We start from the raw sequence: 17,131 nt of genomic DNA on the forward strand, positions 1-17,131 counted from the left end.
GACAATGTTTTTTTTTATGTTGGCATTGCATCTATCAACAATAACCTTACACATATCTCTATCTTTTATAATTGATGCTCTAATTCGTCAGCGCTAAAAATTACCGCAGTACTAGGAACACTGATTTGGACCCCCCACCATCAAATTTCTGCGTCCGCCACTGTGGCTACGCACTTAATTGCATAAAAGTAAGATCTAAATGTTGTAGAAATATGAACTTAAATCAGGGTGTTTGATCAGTCGTATGAGATGATTTTTTTTTTCATCTCCCTCCATTCGACTAGCAATTCATTGTATATATTTTTGGAATGTCCTAGTTGATTCAATTTTTTCAGTGAAATAGTATAACACAATTACTCTTTCCTATTTTATTCTTTTTCGTACTTTATTCACCACTCAACTCTCATGTCCAAAATAAATGTTTTGATTTTTGTAAAACGGGGAGTAATACGACCTTGCGTTTTTGATTCCTTAAGTTGTTGATTGTTAATATAAAGACTTGAATGATAACTTACACATTTGTACTATTTTAAAACTAGAGATACTTACGTACAAGTAACTCCTTTTTTGTTTTATTATTTCACCAACTGCAAGGATTAATATACAACTATGATTCTAAATAGTTATTTTCACTGTGATGGGACCGAAACTAGGTACTATAGTATTTTAGTTCATGCGGATAATTTTTTTTATTATGTTTGGACTTTGGAGAGAACAAGATATTTTTTTTTTACTGTCCTTCTGTTATAATGCAATTTAAAAAGAAAATAAAAAGGCAAGTCAAATACCCCAATTGAAACCCTTATTAAAGATTTATATTGCATACATATATATCAATAATGCTATATTAACATATCAAAATAAAATGTCGGACCTCTTTAACAGTGATAGAAACATGCATATATAAAAGAGCAATGGCCTTTCTTTAGTCTTTTGGTATATTATAATTAAGATATGTTGGCCTTGTGTAATTTGAATGGCCATTATCACAGTTAGTTACATATGTTGACATCTCACATCATGAACAGAATGTTCATCTTTTATTTTTTTCAACTTGTTCGATGCTTTGTGACCCTTTCTCTTTTCTTTCCTTCAACAATTTCAATGGCTCTTATCACAGTCTTCCTCCCCTTTTACCCTTTTCTATGCTAGTGCTCATCATTGATTGGATCATAGCATCTTTCTCCAATTTTATTTCTAATTAATTATTTCACTTATGTGTATCAAATTTTTGGTTCAAAAATAGTGCCCAACAATAACCACAATCAACACAACATAAACTTAGAAGACCACAAATCATGTAGAGTTTAGTCTTAGAAGCCAGAGAGTTCCAGTGATATGCTAAATATGATAAGCATAAATACTTATATGTGTGATTTAATCAACACATCATGTATGAAATAGTATATGTGTAAGATTATGATTAAATTAAAGGAGCCAATTTTAAATCTCCCACCCTTTGCATTGACCTTTTTATAATAGAGAAGCAAAAGTAATGCGACTACTCGACGAGGATGAAAAAGCATATAATAGCATAAACACACACTTTATAATATTTGGTCTATTTTCAAGAAAGGCATAGGTCCTTTGGAGAACAATAATGAAGACAAGTATGAGTGGGGTTGCTTATAACGACATCACATTTGTTTTGCCAACTTTATTTAATCACTGGTTAATCCTTTTCCAATAGCCTTCTCTAAAACAAGCCCTAATTTGGTTCACCTTAGGATTAATCTTGTTAAACATGGTACTGCATCCTAGGAGCAAACTTAGCTTCATTCAGCCTTCAAACATATTTCAGAACTTAACCATAATCGGTATGTCAGTGCACAAGTACATCAACTAAGTTTTTTTACGCGTGTGTTCTACTCGAGTTGGGAACTTCTAGCGCACATATATTACACCAACTCATTGATTTTGCAACACGTAACAGTTGAACCCACCATTTTCAACAAAACAACATGTACAGTTGTTCAACAACAGCAGATTTAAGCAAGATTTTTTATGCTATGAGGAAATTGCAAGTACACTGTTACTGGTGATGTATTATTGTGAGAAATCTATAAGAGACCATCATCTTGGGGCCTATCTGTCTGTCCCATTTTGGCTGGCCGTGGATTAAGTCAAGCCCATGGCCGGCTCACGATAAATGCGTGCTAACCACAAGAAAAGACATGAGCATACCTGATATGTCCACACTGATTAAGACCTTTTTTTCTGTAGTCTTTATCTTCAATCAACATTGCTACCACATCTGCAACTTGACATATGGTAACAAAAGCACATATCAATTAAAAGTTTGCGTTTTCTTTCATCTTTCCTATTTCAAAAATTGATCTCATTCAGGGCAATAAATGCTCGCATCATTGCCTCTCATAACAGAAATTGCACAGTTCATAAATAACAAAGACAAAAGGCCTTTTCATCTATTCTGACTGTCAAGTGAGCTTCAAAAGTATGCTTAAATGGCACTGCCTGTTTTCGGCTACATGACAAAATATTACCATTAACAATGCAACTATAACATTAGCAAGAAGCATTAATTTTGAGGCAGCACCAAACATAATTTAACCAACTAAAATCTGCTGGGAGGCCAGCAAATTTTTGAAGAGGAAACAAAGGGATCTGAAATAAGAATTCAGAATAAGAAATTATGGAAGTCTTGTCAGGATAGAAATCCAATTCACATATATATCATTAACTCTGACTTTGATCTGGAAGTAGCAACACTGTAATCAAGTTCATTTCCTGTTCGACCTAGAATAGTGTCAATTTTGTGGCTCAATGTCATGGATCATCTCTTCATCTATGTTTGTCGCACCTAAAGTGCGCAAACTGTACTGAAACTTTAAGCCAGAATTTGTTTCGATGTTCTTGAAGTTCAGTTGGTTTCGGTTTTTTACAGTGTAAAACCCAAACCTACAAGTATAATTATATATGTGCATACATTAGTTTTATGTTTGATAATTTTGATGCTGCTCACCGAGTGAGAAGTGTTGAAAATTTGAATATTAGCTTTTTCTTATTCTTTACTGAAATCAAGCCTAGGAGAAAACAGGGGGGAAATTGTAAAAAAAAAACCTGGATATAACCTAATACCAAACTGACCAAATCGAAAAACAATGGTTGGATTTGATTCAAATTTAGGTGAGAATCATGGTTCAGTTTGGTTTTCATTTTCCTAACAAGTTTGGTTTTTTTGTTTAAAACCAAACTCACATGAACATCATAGCATATACATAGATGAATAAAATCAAAAGATTGCTAGATTAAGATTTACAAAAGTTTTTTTCGATGATTTAATACTACTCAGTAATTGCTAAACATGAATAAATACTTTAGCTAATTTTTTTGTTTCATTAACATGAGCATGTTGGGAGTTTTATGATTTCAATGGACATCACAAAAGTCTATTCTAATTATCTTCAGATGGCAATTCAGACAAAGATGAGCTCAAAGACTATTGAAACTCTTTAGTTTCTTATGAATATGTGTTCCTAAAAAGCCTCAAGGAAATTAACTACATATAAGATAATTTCATAATCTAAACTCAAAGAAACAAGAATGAAAGTTCTAGTACAGAACAAGCTGCCATAATAAATTTACAACATCTATCTCATGATTTATATTTCATAAAGCATTCAAGTAAATGACTTCATTTGACCTGATTATAATTCTTCATGGGCATCAAAGCTCATATCTTCAGGGGTCTCAGAGTTGTTGTACTCCTCGGAACTAGAACTCTGTGTAGAATCAAAGTTCTCATCCACAGGGGACTCATTGTTACTGGGCTCATCAGCTGGAGTCTCAATATTATTAGGCTCATCGGAGACACCACCGAATGTTGATCCTTGCAGATAGGAATCTTCGGCCTCAATGGATTTTCCATCATCAGGCTGAAAAAATTTATCATTTGAAGAATCTTCATAACCTTGGGTATCTGCCTGTTGGAACTGCATCATGTAATGAATTCCATTGACCACATCATACACCATCAGCCCAATCCTTCCACCCACCCAACTGCCCAGATGACTTCCAACTAAGTAACCGAACCTCCCAAACCTTTCCTCTCCAATAAAACCAAAATAATATGTGCCAAACAAGGTACCTGTGCCTCGAAGGAAACCCTCTGTTACTGTACCCCCATAGTACACTGCTTCAAAAAAATCCCATCCAGAAGATATTATTGGGCCAATAATACGCTTAGCTTTTCTTGTTGCCAGTTTTGCTGCCTTTGCTCCTTCTTTCTGGGCTACTTTAGCCGCATCTTTTGCAGCCATGCCTTGTGCAACTGCATCAGCCAGAGCAGCCTCAATTGCTTCATTCCTTCTATTTTCCACATGATGAGACCGGATATTATAGAAATAAAGTTTTACACACTCTTTAACTGCACATGCTAGGGTTCCAGAACTTCCATCAAAACAATTTAAGAAAGTAAACTGCCCACTTTTTGATGCAGCTTCTTTACCAACCCACTGCCTACATTTTTCAGCTGTGTAACAAGAGATTATAAAGTAAGATATAGTACTAATATATTCATATAGAAAGAATGAAAGATGCACATAAGCAAAATGAGTTTAAGAAAGTAGTGATCAGTTTGATTGCAATATGAAAAAGTGGATTAATTTAATCATAGTTTATAAATCATATAATTAAGATAGATCTGATCCTCACATTGATGCAAGGCAATAGAGAGTGATTAGGAGTAGTTTAATTAATTGTTATTTTAGTTGTTATGGCCTTTACTTATTTATCCCTTTTGCTTTAGTTTACGGGCTTGGTTAGTCTATATATAGGAGATTTTTTAATGTATTCTCAAGTTGAATTTTGATTAATATAAAGCTAGGTTTATTTTCCTTTCTCTGTTCATCCGGTATTCAAGAGAGAATCGACAGAATTTCACTCTATTTGCGTTATTTTCCGGTATTTCGTTAATCTTAATCAACTTTATACGCTTCCAAGCATCACAAGCTGTTCGACCATCATACTAGTACAGAAGCTGCTGTTTATTGGGATGTCTAGCCATGTAATCATTTCAGGCAAGTTGCATAATAAGTCAACAGAGATACGAAACATGAGCAGTTTATTGGAACCTCAATAGAATGACTTGTACAGATCTCAATAGAAGTATAGAACCTCAAGATGTGCGACAATCATACTAGTACAGGAGCTACTGTTAATTGGGATGTCTAGCCATGTATGATCATTTCAGGAAAGTTACATGAAACGTCTACAGAGATACGAACATGAGCAATTGACAAGAAAGGCTAACCTATGTTTACACAAAGGCAAGAACTCTAAGTTGCTTAGATCTTAATCTTTCTAAAACTCTTTATAATTTAACACATAAGCAAACCTTAATCCAGAAATTCAGAAAATTAGGGAAGGTGGAGGGAGAACGTTAATAGCATCTTAGATGGATGAAGAGGGATTCTTAATAGAATGATAGTAATATCAACTTATCAATAGGTTATTAAAATGCACATGCTCATAATTGCGTTATGAATAAATAAAACTAAGCATGATCCAAGTTTTGATGACAAATCCAGCTCAATGATGATGAAACGATTAAGTATGAGGAATCTTGATCAGTGGCTAACAGGATGCTGTAGGTCAATGGAGGATATACCAAAATAACCAAGGATAAAATCATTACAGCATTCTCTTTAACAGAAATTAAGAATAAAAGAAATTGGTAAAAAAAAGATTTATATGGCTACCGGGGAAACATGAAGCCAAAAAGTGCAAAGTGAAGCGGGGGGGAGGTGGAATGAAAGGGAGACGACAGAAATTCAAATTTCTGATCAAAAAAGGTAATATATGCTTTGATGTTCAGGCAAATACAAAAGGACTCAAAGGAGTAGGTGTAGAATTTTGGTGGTTAGCAATGAGATGGAGAAACAAACTGAACAAAGAAGTGGCTGACTGAAACTTGTAACTTGGCATACATAAAAACAGTCAAAGGTTTGAAAAAATCTAATTTGTAGGACAATGCATAAGTTTGCTGGGATATATTGAAGGAAACGAAAAGTCAAAACTTTAAGCCAACCTATAGGAACAAAGGCCCTGAAAACTGAGACCTACAAAGGTATTTAGACAGACACCTTGAAGTGGTTTGAGAGTATTAACTGGTAGCTGACTTTTGCTCTCAATAAGATGTTATGACTTATGAGTTTCTCAAATTAGCGTCTATGAAACAGAAGTTAAGTTCATTGTCTGAGGCGTTATCTTTTTATGAACCCTATGCCACATATTTAGCAACTAATTTTGGTTAAACCGACTTAGCGTAACATAACAAACACGAAATACTTTAGTAAAAAATCTGCGGCTGCAGCAGTTTAAGAAGTTTTTCCAACTATTCATGCTTGGGATTTACCATATTATTGGGCATGACAGAATTTGTATTAAAGGATGAATTTTTATCAATGAACTGAATATCAATAAATACGGATTAATGTCTTTAAGAATGAGAAGCACCGATTTATCGTCAAAAGTGATCTTATGCTATCTGGAACGTTCGAATATTACAGCTGTTAAATCTGGAGCAGCTAGTACTAGATTGTCCAAAGATTACATATGCTTTTTGATACTACTGTACACATACAAAGCTACTTGAATGATTGAATCTAAGCATGATAGAACATTTATGATTCAATCTTCAAAACACTATTTCTCATGCTTACTGCTGTTAATAAATAGAGTCCCTTGTGCTATTAGTGTGATAAATGGTTGCATCTCATGAAATCTCCAGGCAAGCAAAACTTAGAGGATGTTTGTGTTGAGATTTTGGTGTATATGGAATTCCGGAATCATGACAATTTACCATCGTTTGTTTAAAACCGTGGGAAACAATTTTCGCTGTAAATGTCAAACTAATCATGGCAGAATTATTTTCCAAATTCTCTAATCAAAGAGATCTCAGAACTAGTTCATAAAAAGTGCAAGCACTCGAAATTTCCAATCTTAGAGTAGGTTTATAATGGTCGATGAGCTCCAGAAATATCAACTCTGTTACCTTAATCGGGACCCCTAAAGAGAGTGCATCAACACTAATTTGGAATCCTAAATAAGAGCGTCACTTCCACAATGCGTGGACAACAACTTTCAATCAGCACTCAGATTGAGAAATTAAAGCATGAGAGCAACTACTATAGCAAATCGAACAGTAGAAAGTATAATCTCGAAATCACAGAATAGACCAAAAAATTAGGGGGCGACGGAATAAAAATCACGGAAATAAGTAAAGAAACAGATTACCAGTGATGCTGAGAGCAATGACGCCAATAACAAACAGCAGGAAGTGAACTCTCTTCTTCAGCAGAATCGTCATAATTGCAGAGATGATCCAACAGTAATTGTGGAGAACCTAACCCCAAAATTCTAATACTAGTTCATCGCGATTGTTTGACTAGTTTTACCATGGATTTGATAGGAAACGTAGAAAATGAGAAATTAGCGAAGAAGAAAAGGATCTGCAGTTTTGATGATGGGAGAATTGAAATTTGGGGGGCGTGTAGCAGTTAACTGCCAATGTTGAATAACGATGAGTCGTTATCCTCTTGCCTAATTTATGAAGGATTTAACTATACACAAATTTATTGTAGTAGGAGTACTATAAAATAGATATTCACCCTTAATTTCTAAAGGATTTAACTATACACAAATTTATTGTAGTACAATAAAATAGATATTGACCCTTAATATCATGAAGTTTTTTTAAAAATTTTGTTTTTTTTTTCTTATAAATTTTTAACTTGGCAAATAACATCACAAATTTTATTTATGGTTGTTATTCCCACCGCAACGGATTCCGACTACATTAAAATGACATGGATGTTGAGTTGAGTTCGTGATTCAGGATTCAGGATTTCGTTATTATAGATGTACACGAACTCATCATTTATGTCATGTAGCTGGAATCTGTTGCTGGTGGGAAATAACAACCACGGATAAAGTTCGTGATATTATTATTTACCAATTTAAAAGTTTGTGCGAAAAAAACATTTTTTTTTAATTTCGAGGGCAATAGTCATTTTTAAGATGTAGAAAGAAAAAGTGAGTGATGTATTATTAGTGGAAAATAAGATGGGATCCACCTAATAAGTTGAAAAGATTTACCAAAAATAGAAATGAGTTATTTTTGTAAGACGAACCAAAATGAAAAATAAGATTATTTTTATGGGACATGTGGCTTATAAAAAAAGATAATAGTATAACTATAAGCTTGCTGAATCTATTTCTCAATTAATTGTTGGTTCACTTCGAAGATATGATAATCAAACTCTTAACACTTGTTTCAATTTACAGACTCGGAAAAGTTTATCGTGAATTTATGGATTTTAAGGGTCTGTTCACTTTCTTTGAGATGAATTTATTTGTTCATAATGAGACTTGTTGAGAATTGTGGCAGACTAGCCCACATAATTAAAAACTGAAGGCTGTGTTCAGCGACTAAGGCAATGTTTGTTTCGACAGTTTCCTGGAAATTCCCATTTTCAGTTTCCTGGAATTAGACCTAAGTATGAATTTGACTTATATTTAGAGGAAAATGGGAATTTCCAGGAAACTGAGAATTAGGTTGATATCCAAAATCCAAATTGTAGAGAAATGAGGAATAAGATACGTTGGCTCATGTTGAAAATCTTACGGTATGGTTAATTTAAAAAATGAATAATATAAATTGATAGTATTATTTTGGATACATAACTTCGAAACAAAGAAAATATGAGAGAAATAAAACTGGGAGATGAAAATCTATAAATATATATAAAGGGAATTTTGAAAATATTTATAAAACTGTCATTATAAATATTATAATAAAATAAAATAAAATAAAGACTTCAAAATCATAAATCATAAATTATATGTAATTGCTATGTAATTGGTTTAGTGGAGTAGTAGAGCACATGAAATCTTCCTATAAGTATTTCCTACATTGGGTAAAAGGGAAGAAGAAAAGCTCTGAAAATGAAAAGAAGTTGAAGAAGGATGAAGAAAAGACTCAGGCAAACTTATTATTCGATCCTATTTTCCAATAGTAAATATGATTTTCGTATATATTTCCAATGAAGCAGGGAGTATATAATAATATGAAAATCATAGATGAATCCTATTTTCATACTCCCTCCATCCCAAGATAAGTGACTTGTATTCCTTTTTGGGGTGTCCCAATATAAGTGACCTATTTTCATTTTTAGCAAAAAGTCATCTCTATTATTTTATTCTCCACCTACTTTATTCTCTCTTCTCTCCTCTACTTTTCCCTTCTCTCATACTTTACTCTCTCCACTTTAACTTATTTAAATATCATTTCTTAAATCTCGTGTCCAAAAGAGGTAGGTCACTTATCTTGGGACGGGAGGAGTATATAATAAAAACCCAATTTAGATGATAAAATCATACATTCTTCTTCATTAATCGCTATTTTCATACTCCTAAGCCAGCTGCTGACAATCAATCGCCACCGTTAAAGGTAGCAATAAAATAGAATAAAATCATTTTCCAATCAACTCCATTTTCAATTCTCGTTGCTCTGTTATTTCTCTTTCCACTTTACCAAACCTAATCCTCTTCCACGACTCCAATTCAAAATCAAAATTCCAAACCTAATCCTCTTCCACGACTCCAATTCAAAATCAAAATCCCACTTTATTTTATGCTTTTTTGATTGGGGAAAGTAGCGAAAATGGTGGTGCGGAAGGTGGGGAAGTATGAGGTGGGGCGGACGATTGGGGAAGGGACATTTGCGAAGGTGAAGTTCGCACAGAACGCGGAGACTCGGGATAGCTTGTGTATGAAAATGCTCCAACGAAGGTTAAATCGGGCTTAAATGCACAAAACGACGCCGTTGCCCAATCATTTTTACGGTGTCCACGTTGGACAATTTCGTGCCAGAATTTAAGTGAAAATTGAGTATTCGGGTCGGGTTGGCAAATCGCATACGAATCGAAAGTTGATGGTTTTAAAAACAAATTTGAAAGTTCATGCGAAAAAACAGAATTCGGGAAAAGTTTATGGTTTTTAAGACCAAAAACCTTTGTTTAAAAGGGTGACACCAGACTGATGATGGTTGGCAGCACCATGCCCAACACAACCTCAACCGTGGCTTTACCCACTTTGATCTCTGGTTTGTCTATCTGACTTGAAATTCGCACGGTGCTTGAAAATCGCACGATGCTAAAAATTCGATCTATTATTACTGCTGATGCGTTACTATGGTCATCATTGTTGAGACCAAACTTGAGTTCATACATTGTGTGCTTTTAGCAGATGGACGATAGATTTTGGCCATCTGACATTGTTTAGGAGGCGAAAAATACAATTCAGGGGACGACTGATTTTGGATTTTGTGCATCTGACTTGAAATCCGCACGGTGTTTGAAATTCAAAATCAAAGTCATTGATGAACGATAGATTTTGGCCATTTGACATTGTTAGGAGGCGAAAAATACAATTTAGGGAACGACAGATTATTGGATTTTGTCCATCTGATTTGAAATTTGCACAGTGCTTGAAATTGGATCGATTGTTACTGCTGATGCGTTATGATGCTCATCATTGTTGACACCAAACTTGAGTTCATATATTGTGTGATTTTAGCAGATGGTTGACCTTCTTTGCGTGAGTCCAAAGCTTGTTAAAAATCTATCTATCCTAATCTAAAGTGACAGTTTGGTAAAAATACCATACTGCCCTTTTAAACGGGAAATATGAAGCTGATGTGTAATTATCTCTTTTCTGTATTTAATTATTTGTGTTTACGTATAGATTACTTTTGTGTTTTGTGGTCTGCAACATCTAGGTTTGTATAGGCTTTAGGTAAAGAAAATTATTCTATACTCCCTCCGTCCCAGATGAAGAGTCACTTTTTACCATAAAAGTCCGTCTCAGTTTAAGAGTCAATTTTAGAATTTTTTATATTTGGTCATACAATTTTACCCCATTCTTCATCAAAATTACATAAAAATGTCATTATCTACATTAAAATAAATCAAAACAAAAATCAAAAGTCAAAAGGGACCCACCTTCAACCAACTCCACCATCTCACTTCATTTATTACACACTTTAACTCTTTCTTAAAATCTGAGCCATAAAAATAAGTGACTCCAAATGTGGGATGGAGGGAGTACAATATTTTGACAAAGCACTTGCAGATCAATAAATCAGTTTCCAATGCCCTTGTCCCTGAAAAAAAATTATTATATATTACTTCGTCCCACTTAAGATGACACGTTTTTCTTTTTAGTTTGTCCCAACTAAGATGACACATTTCCTTTTTTGGAAACTTTCTCTATCCAATTAATACATACATTCATAATTTTCAATCCTATTTTCCCTGGAAAAAAATTGTTCATATGTTAATAATGATTATTAAAACCTAACATGTTTATAAACATAAAAAGAAAATCTATAAAATTAAGACTAAAGCATGCGTTTATTGTGCGTGACTTGATTACACAATAATCAAGAGCTTTCCCATGTTACCAATGCATGTATTTATTTATTTATTGCAGTTATTCCTTTCTTTTATTCCTTTCCACCTACATTAAATTCCTTTATACATCACATTTATATAACTTTGTAAGTATCCAATTAAATTAAAAACTGGGATGTGTGTTACTGTGAATATGCATTGTATAATTATTTGGCACACATTATATCCATAAGTGAAGCTATTTCACGTTATTCCCTAATCAATATCGTGTCTGTAACTAATGATTCAATATTAGACCATCTCCAAAGGTACACTAAAACTTAAAATGGGATAGGTATTTAGCTCTAATAGTACTCAAAAACCAATCCCATTTTTGGTTTTTGAGAAAAAAATACCTATCTTTAAGTTTACACTAAACTTAAATCCAATTTTTTTTCAAATTTTATGACTAAAAAAAGTATAATAGAGAGAATATTCTTTTAAGTTTGAATTTACTATAAATGGTTGGAGTAAAATCATATTTGATGTGACATTTACACTAAAATGAATTTAGATTTAGTGTAAATGGTTGGAAATGCTCCTGGCATACAAGGTCACTAAATCTAAAGGGCAATATAGAGAATAAATAAGTTTTTAATAGGGCGGCAATATACCCAAATCACCGATATTCATTACTCTTCCACGCTTATTTTTCTTTTTTTTTTTCCTTTCCAATGATCTACAACAGCAAAAAGAAATCCCTTGTCTAGACTCTAGACATATCAAATTGCAAATTCATTCTATGGATTGAAGTGTCTAGCTAATAATTTTTTAATAAATACTCCATGATTATATGTATAAAATAAAAATTAAATATACTTAAACATTCATTAAAATTTTGAGCAATGATTAAGAAACTGAGAGAGGATGCTCTTGGAAAGGGAAATATGGTAAGTACATTGCCCAAGATTAATTCTTCGTCTTGCAGATTCTGGTTTGGTGGTGATATTTAGGATCAATCAGAAATCGATGAAAAGGATATCAATTTCACCTCAATTTTCGAATTCAATGGGACATCAAGAAGAGTCCTCATAAGTATTAAAATGCTTTCAGTGGCTATTAAATTTAATAAGACTTACACATACTCCATCTTAAACCTAGAATTTGATATGTTTGTATATTTACATAACATGACAAAAATCTTAGTGCTATGGTATTTGAGGAGCATCAAAGGGAAAATGAGTTGAGCAAAACTAATTTCATTCAAATCATCTTGCTCACTATTGGTAAAGCCAATGCACCAGGTTATAGAGATCATATAGGTTGATCTCTATGTACATTGTAATAGACATTAATTCAGAGTTGTTAAAATAAAGTAGTGCTTTTTGAGGTTGTTCTCATGCATATTGAGCAATGAAAAGTAATACATTTAACATCCGTGTTTTATTTGAAACAGATCTTTGAAAATATGGAACGAAGTAAGTATTTAGTAAAGCGAGTACAGAGTATGCTAAGATGCTTAGTAAATCGTGCCCAAAATACGGCATAAGACAGTGATGACCTTTTCGAATTCAAGTCTAAACTCCACCATCTCATTGGAACTTTAATTCAATTTTAGAAGGTTTGGTTCCCATTTGTTGTTGATAGCGTTAGAGTAGAATGAATAATGTGATTCCAATTAATGCATATATTAAACTGATTTTGTTGATGTGTACGGCTGAGCTCTCATGGTACAAACCGTACAGTTATACCGAGTAGGGATGTCAATTCAACTCTAATTGACTAATTCTATAGAAATTTGAAAACTCTCTCTTTGTAAACAAAGAAAGTTATCTTGAATGTGGAGTTATTATTGTAGGCCCCTACCATACGATGAGGCAAGTAATAGTTCAATAACTTTGCCTTATCTTTAGACCTCATTAAGTACAAAATGAGCAAATTATTGAGAAACAAGAAGAAACTAATAGTGCGTATCTATGTGAGTTGGCCTTGCAGTAGTGTGGTAATAATGTCTGCAGCGTTCAGTTCTATTTTTGCAAACAAAATTGTTTTAATGGCTGTATATTAACTGTTGTCTGTCTATTTGATTTTTTTTTTCAGATTTTCAAAGCCTGGTTTTTAACTAATAGTAATACACATACATATTCAATAAACTAATTAATAGAAGCGACCAAAGTTTGGTTTCAAACCACCATATCATATTACAACAAAAATTTGGATTGTTACTTTACAATCTAACTACCATTTTCATATCTCCATAAATTGGAGATATTTACAATCCTGTGGAATAGTACACATCGAGAAGAGCATCCAAAGTTTCTTCTAACAAATAAATGGGAATTACAGACTTTCATAGTCTCGTAGATGTAAATATGTTTGTGTGTGAAGATGTGATGAGAGAGAGAGAACAAAAATGGAGGATCAAGTATAAAAGACGAGAGGCAATCAAGAGTGCAGAAGACAAAATGGAAGGAAAGAATTCATAGGCGGTCGATTGGGGTAAAATCAATGGATTTTGATTTGGAAACCAATAAATAACCGACAAAGATGGAGACGGCTAATGCAACAACAGAAATCACAAAAGCAAAGGCACTGGCTCCATCCCAAGATCCTACTTCCTTATGTGTGGAATAGCCCCGAACCACGTCCATCGCCACCCAATCACAGCTTACTGTATAGTGAGCTTCACCATGCCATGGATTTCCTTCACCTGGGTACCACAGTGCAGCCGAGAATTTGCTTGACTGTCCAATACTGAATTGGGCATCCTGCACTCACACCAAAAAACACATAACTCTTGCTTCTAATAAATACCAGCACTGTGACTCAAATAAAGTACAGATTTAACTGGAGAGATGAGACAAACCTGTTGAAGAAGATCCATGGTTCGCAAAGGCCGAGAGAATTCAAAGTAATATGTGCCTTTCTGACCAGATGATCCATAAGGACTATCAACCTCAATATATCCTGTCAGTTGACGTATCATGCGTGTTATAAGAAACATGTCATCTTTAGTAGAGAAACTTCGTTGATGTTTTCAGTCTTCTTCGCTATATTACCAGAAGAATAATGTCTTATATTTTCTCAAAACTAATAAGTAAAAAGCAATACCAAAAGAAGATATAAAGTAATATGCAGATCCAAACAAATAGGAATTAAACGGAAATCATTAATGCAACATAAAAGTATATATATGAAACACTTAACTTTAGATATAAACCAACAAACAAATGAACAACAATGGTGGGAGTATGAACCAAAAGTATCTTTTTACAATAAATTGACTGCAAAAAAACGTTGCATTTTTTCTGGAGTTACCTCCACTCCATGAAGTGGGCCTGAAAGAAAACAAAAGAATATAATCTTTGCATATTTGAGAAATACTAACCCGTATTGGTCGAAAAACTGCTGTGCCACCATGCACCTCTCCAGTCGTTCTGTGCAGCAGAACTATTTCCTGTCAAGTGAATCAAAATGAAAACTTGTGTCAAATGACTCTACAAATAAACCCTATAAAGTTGCTCAATTGATTAATTAGGAAAATATATACAAAGCTCATGAAAAAGAAGGAAACTGGAAGCTCCAAATGCTACATATATATTGATATCATGTAAGTGTATGTAAATTATATACCTGAAGGACCACTACCATCTATGTTTCGACAGTGTGGATTCCAGGAAAACATATCAACCAGACCTACACTGTAAAAGACAAATCAAGAAATAGCCTTTGGTTAATTATCGTAGTGATAAAATGGGGCCCTGTATAGAAGATTAGAAGGGGAATGCTATTGACTCTACCTGTCTTCTTTACCCTCTTCATTTATGGAATTGCCACCATACAATCTTCCTGGAATAGAGTTTCCAATAGAGAAGTGCATGATGTCAACTTCATGGCCACGGCAATTCGTGTAGTTGCATGTATTGGGTGATTCCTTGCATCCACCCATCTTGTTTCAAAAATATTAACACATGTCAGATAAAAGATGAGAAAAAAAACATTTAGGGTAGATGAAAACTGGTATACAAGTATACAACGTACATTATGATAAGTAGCACTCTCTCCAACTTGAAACATCAAAGCTACTGATGGGCACATATGGTCATCACTGCATGATTGATAATCCAACAGAAATGGGAAGAGGCATTCAGTTTTCAGTAATAAGTCACTATCACTAGATCAAATTACTAAGACGGAAGTAAGAGCAACATAAAGTAATACTTAAATAATAATATTAGGCTTTTTTCCTTTCTAGCAAAACTCAGCTAATGACATCAACTACAGAAAAGTTTCAGATCATGTGTCTGTATAGCATTTGGATGGATTTTTAAAGGCCATTGAACTTCGTTTCCGGCTTTCCGCAGAAATTAACATAAACCATATTGAATATAATAACAGAACCAAAAACAGGGGATACAAAACTACTTTTCCAAAAGTTCTTGCCGCAATCCGAGCTCTAAAAAAGACAGTAAACTCAGTTACTCAAACGCACATCAAGCCGCTGTAGGATCATGAATGGAGAAAGGCAACTCACCCTTTGGAGTATACATAATCTCCAGGAACTTGCAACATGAAGTAAACATCCGCTCCATCATGCAAAGCCTATATACAATTATCAACCTATAAATATCACATCTCAAAAGAAACATAAAAACATCTATGCTTCGTCATTTCCAACCATACATAACTGAAATCCAAAAATCGATACGCAACTTGGTAAAACAGATTCGTTGTGTATGATCATTCACAAAGACGGACAATGCAAATATTTTTGGTAACAAAATCAACAAAAGAGGTATTGTTTGCACATGAAAGTTCTATTGGTCAACATTGAAATTACCAGTTGAGTAAATCTGAAACAAGAAATCCCATCTATTTGAGCTGGCCAACAAGCTCGTAACTATTAGAGGCCTCCAAATTCAACTTCAATTTAACTTCAAACAAAAATCAGAACTCAGATGCTAAGATTTTTTATTTTTCCCAAACGTCACATTTCCAACCACCAAAAGTTGTAGATCCATCTATGCATAAAACGGAAAAACCTCGATTCCATTCCAATTGCAACTATAGATTCCCATCTAAAACAGTTTCTGCAATCACAACTAATACGAAAATAAGTTCATATGTTGGAAGTTAAGAAACAATTACCAAATTTGAGTGAGTGTTTTACCTTAACGGTCAATTTTCCCGCTTTGTACTGTTTATCTTGATCAGGATCAAGCGCTGGGCGCAGCGGGAAGTCGAAACCGTCGACGTCGGCCCAGTCGTCGGCGCGGCCGTCGATAGTGACGATCCCGGGCCTGAAGTGGGCGGAGATTCGGGCCTCGTCGTCGGGCTCGCAGGTCCACTCACCAGATTCTTGGTGAGAAGCCGCCAAGACTAATAGGCAGCCGATTAGGAGGTGACGAAGAAACAACATATTGAGTAGAGTAGCCTGGAAATTCTGGTTTACGGAGTTTCCAATCTTGACTTGCCTCCCATTAATAAATCTTCAAATTCACCTTGTCCCACTGTTTATATTGTTAATTCTACTATGATATAATTTAATGTTAAGTGCATACACGATGGCTTTAGGCTAGTCATAGGCCGGCTATAGGCTAGCCACAGACTCCTCCTGCCACTTTATTATTAGCACTAAAATTCCTCTTGCCACATCATCAGGACAAGCAATAGGCTAGCCACAACAATCAAAATTATAAAACAACTAAATTTACGGA

The 17,131-nt window shown here is 34.2% G+C and overlaps 2 protein-coding genes across 4 annotated transcripts; both read right to left on the reverse strand.

Annotated features, from left to right (window-relative positions):
• Nucleotides 1-1,929: 1,929 nt before the first annotated feature.
• On the reverse strand, nucleotides 1,930-7,567 carry LOC125217521. 3 transcript variants are annotated; one of them, XM_048119036.1, is made up of 3 exons: nucleotides 7,258-7,567; nucleotides 3,665-4,492; nucleotides 1,930-2,254 (listed from the first exon to the last, which is right to left on the reverse strand). In XM_048119036.1, exons 1-2 carry the CDS (start codon nucleotides 7,328-7,330, stop codon nucleotides 3,669-3,671), a joined length of 897 nt encoding a protein of 298 aa, XP_047974993.1. In that variant the 5' UTR covers nucleotides 7,331-7,567; the 3' UTR covers nucleotides 1,930-2,254; nucleotides 3,665-3,668. The 3 variants fall into 3 exon arrangements, with proteins under 3 accessions (XP_047974993.1, XP_047974995.1, XP_047974992.1); XM_048119038.1 differs by having other exon boundaries at nucleotides 1,930-2,260; XM_048119035.1 differs by lacking the exon at nucleotides 1,930-2,254 and having other exon boundaries at nucleotides 3,517-4,492.
• Nucleotides 7,568-13,590: 6,023 nt separating this feature from the next.
• Nucleotides 13,591-16,898, reverse strand: LOC125185474. The gene is made up of 8 exons (XM_048082004.1): nucleotides 16,585-16,898; nucleotides 15,949-16,016; nucleotides 15,456-15,522; nucleotides 15,215-15,363; nucleotides 15,048-15,115; nucleotides 14,803-14,871; nucleotides 14,281-14,381; nucleotides 13,591-14,182 (listed from the first exon to the last, which is right to left on the reverse strand). Exons 1-8 carry the CDS (start codon nucleotides 16,831-16,833, stop codon nucleotides 13,895-13,897), a joined length of 1,059 nt encoding a protein of 352 aa, XP_047937961.1. The 5' UTR covers nucleotides 16,834-16,898; the 3' UTR covers nucleotides 13,591-13,894.
• Between the last annotated feature and the right edge of the window lie 233 nt (nucleotides 16,899-17,131).

The sequence above is a fragment of the Salvia hispanica genome, chromosome 4, assembly GCF_023119035.1.
Source record: "Salvia hispanica cultivar TCC Black 2014 chromosome 4, UniMelb_Shisp_WGS_1.0, whole genome shotgun sequence".
In the NCBI taxonomy this organism is placed as follows: Eukaryota; Viridiplantae; Streptophyta; class Magnoliopsida; order Lamiales; family Lamiaceae; genus Salvia; species Salvia hispanica.

Coding starts and splice junctions, on each gene's coding strand:
- LOC125217521 (XM_048119036.1), bottom strand. CDS start 7,330: ATGACGATTCTGCTGAAGAAGAGAGTTCACTTCCTGCTGTTTGTTATT. Junction 4,493..7,257: donor CATTGCTCTCAGCATCACTG/GTAATCTGTTTC, acceptor CTTGTTACACAG/CTGAAAAATGTAGGCAGTGG.
- LOC125185474 (XM_048082004.1), bottom strand. CDS start 16,833: ATGTTGTTTCTTCGTCACCTCCTAATCGGCTGCCTATTAGTCTTGGCG. Junction 15,523..15,948: donor GATTATGTATACTCCAAAGG/GTGAGTTGCCTT, acceptor TCAATCATGCAG/TGATGACCATATGTGCCCAT. Junction 14,382..14,802: donor CAGTTTTTCGACCAATACGG/GTTAGTATTTCT, acceptor GTCAACTGACAG/GATATATTGAGGTTGATAGT.